The sequence below is a fragment of the Electrophorus electricus genome, chromosome 1 (assembly GCF_013358815.1).
Source record: "Electrophorus electricus isolate fEleEle1 chromosome 1, fEleEle1.pri, whole genome shotgun sequence".
Classification (NCBI taxonomy): Eukaryota; Metazoa; Chordata; class Actinopteri; order Gymnotiformes; family Gymnotidae; genus Electrophorus; species Electrophorus electricus.
Genome location: NC_049535.1, coordinates 32,170,068 through 32,177,567, shown reverse-complemented (window position 1 = coordinate 32,177,567; position 7,500 = coordinate 32,170,068). Strand labels below are relative to the sequence as shown.

Here is a 7,500-nt window from a genome sequence, read left to right as displayed (position 1 = left end):
ACAGGTAACCCCCCCCCCCCCCCCCCAGCGAGCCCACCCACCCTTAAAAACATACCCCACCCCTAACCGAAGCCCCGCCTCGTGGGTCATGCGGCCACTGCACACCCACTCTCCTGGGTGGCTGTGCTGTGTGCGCGTTGCCGTAGTAACGCTGCAGGGGGTGGGCGTTTCTGGAAAGGGAGTCTGTGCTGGCTGGGCTGGACCGGTTCTGAGCATGCTCAGTGTGGGCTGGGGACATAGCATAAAGATGGTGAAAGTTCAGTGCAGTCCACTGATCCCAAATTATTATTATTATTATTATTATTATTATTATTAATGATTATTAACAAACACGTACCTCTCAGGTTTACACTACACACTAAATAAATCAGGTTAAACAGAGAAACAGTCCCCCACTCTAAGCAACCATCAGTACTGTATAGATACTCTTTCAACCTTTTGCTTTCTTCAGTGAAATTCACCACACACCCTGCATTTGGAGTTATCCTCCAATTCCCAAAACACGCTCTCTTCAGACACCCACACACCATCCCCAATGTAGGCCAACTAAACAATAAAATGACCACTGAAATAATGACTAATAGAATAAGCAGCTTTAGACTATATGTAATATGTCGATTGTATACATATACAGTAGTTGGCAAAACTTGTTGCATGTCACTGTCCTAGAATCAAGCACGGAGTGTATGCAACAGTGGAGTACAGATTGTATGTAACAGTGTAGCTGTATGTAGGCTTCACGTGACCTTCCCACCATCGCATCTCCATAACCTTGGAGACCAGTGTCAGGTGCTGTCCTGCCTCATATGTCTTTTCTGAAACTCCATCACCCGCACTGAACCCTCTCACCCTGCAAACACCGAAGTGTCCTGCCATCTCCTGCCTGCTGGGGTGGGGTTCCCGTATGGTGTGGTGCGCGCCCATGATTTTTTCCCCCATTTAAATATGGTATTATTGATGTCACATCACGTCTGGAAAATGTAGTGTGGCAAAACAGTTAGACAACATGCCTAAAGAATGTCACCGTCAAGCACACACACATACAAACACTTAACACATACGCGTACGCTCACTTAGCACATACACACATTTAATGCAGTCCTTTAGCTGTGTCTTCTCTAAACTCTTCCTCCTTGTGGAGTGTTGTCTTGGTGCTCTAAGCCATAACCCCTTTGACCTATGAACCTTTTCCTCCCATTGCCGGTCCGGTCTGATGCCGCACAGTCGACAGAGGTAGGAGGACCCAGTAAACTAATGATGTATAAAACACTGTACTATAAAATGCTACAATGTTTTATGTAAATACTGCAGCATTGTTTGTGCATGCCTGACAGTGTTCAGAGAAGTGTGTTGTGAGGATGGCAGAGTAGACGTCACGTGTATAAGACTGTTACTGCTGCTATGATAATTCTGTTAAAACAGGGCTGCTGTTGTAACAGTGTGTTTACAGTCAGGCAGTTACAGCTGTATGATAGCACTATCACAATTGTGCTGTTACATCTTTTACAAACGTGTCACAGTCACTGGTGTTACAGTAACAATGCTTTCACTGCAATGATAGTGCTGTTACGATAGAGTGGTTACTGCTGCTGCAACAGTGCTGTTACAGTAAGTACAGTTACAGTGCTGTTACAGTAAGTACAGTTACAGTGCTGTTACAGTAAGTACAGTTACAGTGCTGTTATAGTAAGTACAGTTACAGTGCTGTTACAGTAAGTACAGTTACAGTGCTGTTACAGTAAGTACAGTTACAGAGCCTCATTTGGGTCCTGTGTGCTTCTCCTCACAGCTTCGGCACCATGGAAAAAAAAACCAGGTAAAACTTGTGTGTCCCCGTGCCTCTGAGAGAGAGAGAGAGCGAGAGAGAGAGAGAGAGAGAGAGAGAGAGAGAGAGAGAGAGAGAGAGAGAGAGAGAGAGAGAGAGAGAGAGAGAGAAGGAACCTAAATCTGTTTACAGGCTGGAGTCATCATTGCTTGGTATGTGTGCGAGTCCTCTGTGTGTTTTACAGAGTTTGAAACCTCACAAGCTACAGAGAAGAAAAGGACAGTCTATCAAATGGCACTGAGTAAGTTCTGCTGGTTTTGTTCACTACATCTCAGTACATGATGGTTAAAATTTAAGCACGTTAAACTTTTTATCGTTCTAATGAAAATGCATTTTTAAGCATCTCTCCTTGCAGCACTTACTGTGTTATTTGGACAAAGTAGTCCAGATCTGTACTCTCTTAGTGCAGCTAGTGCTTAAATTGCTCATTAGCAGGAATAAAGTCAGTGAAACTGCTAAAAGGTTTTTGCAGGGGTTTTGTTTGTGATTGTGCCATCCAATCTACTGTCTGATCTATCGTCTAATCTACTGGTGTCATAATCTGTGTTGGGTACAAGCTCTGGCTGAACTCATTGGGGATAAACGTAACTTCAGTGAGTGCCCCTCCCATATTCTCAGATAAACTGGATGAAATTTTAGCTGCTGCTCAGCAGACCATCAGCACCAATGAGACGCCGGTGTCACGAAGTCAAGGAGTAAAGCGTGACAGAGGCAGAGGGTTCTACAATGAGGTGTGTGTGTGTGTAACACTTACTTGGGCATGTGTTTGTAGTGGTGTTTAATGTTTTGATGTTTAAGAGTGTGAACAGGCAGATTATGGCAAATCCTGGTATTAACATTTGGCAGTCACACTGTACACCGAACTTGTGTTTACTCCGTAGTATGCTTAAAAAACAGTTTAAAGTCCTTTGTCATCTGTAGAATTTCTGAAGATGCATGCTACTACTATCAGAGTCACAGCTCCCTCTGATGGCCAGAAAGTGATATTTAACGAATACTTTCCATAGTGACTTGTCTTTCTGAATCTTGTCTTTCTTATGAATTATTCTTATGAATAATTTAATTTCTCTCTTAATTTCTTTCTGATTCTCTTTGTAGTTTTTATCACTTGGCCTTCTAATGTTTGCCAACTTTTGTGAGATGGTATGAAAATGAATAGCTCAGATTACAAACTTCGCATCTTTCTCGAAACTTTTGTGTCCACCAGCCAAATTTTGACCAATCAGGAATGGGGATGACGTCATCGGGGGCAGGGCTAGGCTATGATCGGGGCCAGTTCGTGTCTGGCCACGCCCCCCAGCACGGTATGATGCTACGACAGAAGTCGATCGGTGAGGCTGTCCGTCTGCCTGCCTGTCTGTGTGCCCCTCATCTGTGTGCCCACCTGTCTGTCTGTGCCGCCGTACTACCACTGTCTGGGGTACCTGTGCTACGAGAGAGCCTGACTCGGTTGGCTTTGGATGCACTAGATGTTGGATACAAAACAGCAACACTTACCTGAATGTTGTGCGTTTTTCACTTGGTTTTTGCACCACAGGTCCAGTCTATCATTACCAAAATGTAGCAGCTATTCAACTCACTATTTTCATTTTTGCTCGGATCTGTAAATATCTGTAAATAAATTCTGATATGGAGGCAGAGTCAGGGAGGTGGTACAGGGCACTGAAATAAATGAAGAAACCATGTACAAAATTGAGTTAATCGATTTAAAATTATTTAACAGTGCGCTGACCTTTTTAAAGTTAAAATAACAGATTTAAACTTTCAACATAAGAACTGCAAAGCTCTTACGACTGATGTGGTTAATGCGCCCATATGCATGAGTGATCTTCTGCTGGAGGAATGGCACTCTGGATTCATGTAGAGGGAAACAGGTGGGCCCCCCACAAGGTTCAGGATGGTTTCTCCCAGGCTACTGTAGATCAGTCTGTCTCCCGGCCTTCCTCCGCAGCACACGGCAGTAACCCAGAAAATCTTGCCCGTGCCTTTATGATTTGCAGTGGAGCAGTGCAGAGGGGGAGGGTTTCATCAGAGGGTTCAGGCTGTCAGCATTTCAGTTCTGGATGTTAAGGGGCTACATTTGAGGATATTAGTAGTTAAATTACAGGATGATGTAATTATTTGGAGTTATCTATGTATTTTCTCATTTGTAAAGCATTTTGAAAGACTTCAGTAATGAGAGGTGCTATATAATTACACGTACCTTGCTTAATTCAGTCCTCCTAGTGCATAAACAGCATAAACGCACTGACTAACTGGTGGCTTTTTAGTGCATGCTGAATAGTAGCCCTAGACCACTGCATAGTAGTACTAGACCACTGCATAGTAGTACTAGACCACTGCATAGTAGCCCTGGCCACTGCATAGTAGTACTAGACCACTGCATAGTAGTACTAGACCACTGCATAGTAGCCCTGGCCACTGCATAGTAGTACGAGACCACTGCATAGTAGCCCTGGCCACTGCATAGTAGTACTAGACCACTGCATAATAGTACTAGACCACTGCATAGCAGTACTATACCACTGTATAGTAGTACTAGATCACTGCATATTATTAGTAGAAAACTGTATAATACTACTAGACCACTGCATAGTAATACTAGACCACTGCATAGTAGTACTAGATCACTGCATATTATTATTAGAAAACTGTATAATACTACTAGACCACTGCATAGTAGTACTAGACCACTGCATAGCAGTACTAGACCACTGTATAGTAGTACTAGATCACTGCATATTATTATTAGAAAACTGTATAATACTACTAGACCACTGCATAGACCTAGACCTAGACCTAGACCACTGTATAGTAGTACTGGATCGCTGCATATTATTATTATTATTATTATTAGAAAACTGTATAATACTACTAGACCACTGCATAGTAGTACTAGACCACTGCATAGCAGTACTAGACCACTGCATAGTAGTACTAGACCACTGCATATTATTATTAGAAAACTGTATAATACTACTAGACCACTGCACTATATTGTTGTCAAAGTCCACTGCATAGTCCTAGACAACCACATTTTAGTACTAGACCACAGTATAGTAGTTTGAGATGACACAGTAGTTGTAGACCATCGTGTAGTACTACTCCGACTGCACTTCTGTGCCTCTCCCTTTAGTCCTTTATGTATGTACACGTTTTGTGTCAAATCAAAGTCATAAAGTCACACAAGAATTCGTAGCAGGTGCACCGGTGCAGTGATGCACAGTGAGCACACACACCCATGGCTCAGTCAACACAGGTCTGTCCTGACCCTGAGAGCCCTGACTGTGCAGACAGACAACTCACAGAAAAGCCTACAGAAAGACAGACAGACAGACAGACAGACAGACAGACCCTGGCCTTGGGCCCAGTGGGTGTACTGGGTCACTCTTTACGTGACCTTCTCCCATCTTTGGTTTCCTTTTCTCTCATCCCACATTTCTATCCCCTTTCTCTCATTTGTTTTTTTCCATGTCTGTTTTTTGAGATTTTGTTTGAGCTCCACTACGCTGTAACCCTCTCTATCGCCTTCCTCTTTCATTCTCTCTCTCTTCCCTCCCTCATTCTCTCTCTCCTACCTCCCTCATTCTCTCTCTCTCTCCTCCCTCCCTCATTCTCTCTCCCTCCTACCTCCCTCATTCTCTCTCTCTCCTCCCTCCCTCATTCTCTCTCTACTCCCTCCCTCATTCTCTCGCTCTCTCCTCCCTCCCTCATTCTCTCTCTCTTCCCTCCCTCATTCTCTCTCTCCTCCCTCCCTCATTCTCTCTCTCTTCCCTCCCTCATTCTCTCTCTCCTCCCTCCCTCATTCTCTTTCTCCCCCTCCCTCATTCTCTCTCTCCTGCCTCCCTCCCTCATTCTCTCTCTCCTCCCTCCCTCATTCTCTCTCTCCTGCCTCCCTCCCTCATTCTCTCTCTCCTCCCTCGCTCATTCTCTCTCAATCCTATTTTCCCTTGTTCTCTTCTTCTCACTCTCTTCATGTCTTGTTCTGCAGGGGTTCCTGAAGAAGAGAAGCAGTTCCTTCATCCTCCGGCCATGAAGTTCGCACGAAGCCTTTCGGTCCCCGGCTCAGATGACATCCCCCCTCCCCCAACCACGGCGCCCCCTGACCCTCCTTTCTCCTCGGCACCCCCTATGGGTTGGAGGGGTAAAGCGTCTCAGCAACCCACGGTCTCCGTGTCCCAGTCTACCTCCACCTCCACCCACTATCAGCTTTACTCTCAGTCGTCTCACGCCACTCACGGACCCAGAGACAGGTCCCCTGGTCCCCCGACGGGCTCTGGAGCTGCCGACCATGCAAGCATGTACTCCCATGCCCAGGCGCACGCCTCCGTCCCCGGCAGGACTGCCTCCAGGAAAGCGGTGGGTTACACAGCAGAGCCCGCAGGGAGCGCGGCCGCGAGGTCGGCCGGGCTGAGGCGGGGCTACAGCGCCGCGGTCCCTCCCACCAGCGTGGCCACGGTGATGCCGCAGCAGCAGCAGGCGGCTCAGAGCCAGCCGTCAAGGGCGGAGCGGGGCCCGGCAGGGGCGGTGCCTGGGGGACCCAGAGCAGGTGCGCGGAGGGGGAAGGGTCCCCTGGTGAAGCAGTCGAAGGTGGAGGACCTGCGGTCGGGCCAGGGCACGCTGGGAGGAAAGGGGTCGGTGGAGAAGAGCTCCATCCCCATCCCCACCATCATAGTCAAAGCTCCGTCCACCAGCAGCAGCGGGCGGAGCAGCCAGGGCAGCAGCGTGGAGGCGGAGCCGCCTCCGGGCGAGAGCGACAGCCCTAAGCCCCCGCCTGCCCCCAACGTGCCCCCGCCCGCCCCGCCCTCGGTCCCTGCGCCTCCGCCCCCCTCGCTACCTGCTCTCCGAGCCCAGGAGAGCCTGGACTTCACCAGCCAGTTCGGTGCCGCCATCGTGGGGGCGGCCCGCAGGGATCGCGAGCGCTTCCACGAAGCCCGCCGCAAGAGCGCCTCCTTCTTCATCTCCGCGGAGGAGGAGCTGGCGGCAGGCACGGGGGGAGGAGCCATGGGAGTGGGGAGGAGCCAAGCCTCCCAGCAGCAGCAGCAGCAGCAGCAGCCTCTGCCCCGCCTCCGGCCCTCCAAGTCCATCGACGAGGGCATGTTCTCAGGAGACACCTTCATCCAACACACGCGCAGCATGCCGCCGGCATTCGGCCTGCCCGAGTACTCCACTCCCATGCCGCAGGGAGACTACCAGCCCAAGTCTGTGCCCGCCGACTTCTACCTGGGCGGTAGCCGGCAGCCGCCGCAGCAAGCGCAGCCTCCGCCCACCACGTTCATCCACCCGTTGACGGGGAAGGTCCTGGACCCGGCGTCCCCACTGGGCCTGGCGCTGGCGGCCAGGGAGCGCGCCCTGAAGGACGATGGGCGCGTGCGCAGGGAGAGGGGCGACCACCACTTCGGCCGCCAGCTCTCCAGCGTGGGGGCGTTTCCCTCGTCCGCGGTCCCGCCCACCTCGCTGCTCTCCCATTCCGTCGCGCAGACCTCCTCCGCCAGCTCTCCGGCTGCACAGGTCTCCGGCTCATCCTCGTACCTCGTCACCTCCTCGTCGCTGGCCGCCACGACCACGTCCACCCGGCCTCCGTCGCCCAGGATCCTGCGAGGAACAGGCGGGGGAGGTTGGGCCGAGGAGGCCGGGGATCGGACGGAGAGGGAGGCCACGGGGGCGGCTCCCTC

General features: G+C 49.9%; 1 protein-coding gene across 1 annotated transcript in view; it reads left to right on the top strand.

The window, feature by feature from the left end:
• The window catches only part of shank1 (SH3 and multiple ankyrin repeat domains 1), a 93,478-nt gene that overhangs the window by 79,559 nt on the left and 6,419 nt on the right, over positions 1–7,500 (top strand). Inside the window, exons 20-25 of the mRNA XM_035533005.1 lie at positions 1,225–1,233; positions 1,790–1,816; positions 2,010–2,066; positions 2,444–2,556; positions 3,033–3,156; positions 5,817–7,500. The exon at positions 5,817–7,500 is cut by the window's right edge and continues 1,920 nt beyond it. Of these exons, the coding sequence (XP_035388898.1) occupies positions 1,225–1,233; positions 1,790–1,816; positions 2,010–2,066; positions 2,444–2,556; positions 3,033–3,156; positions 5,817–7,500 (2,014 nt within the window). The remainder of the gene's footprint in view (positions 1–1,224; positions 1,234–1,789; positions 1,817–2,009; positions 2,067–2,443; positions 2,557–3,032; positions 3,157–5,816) is intronic.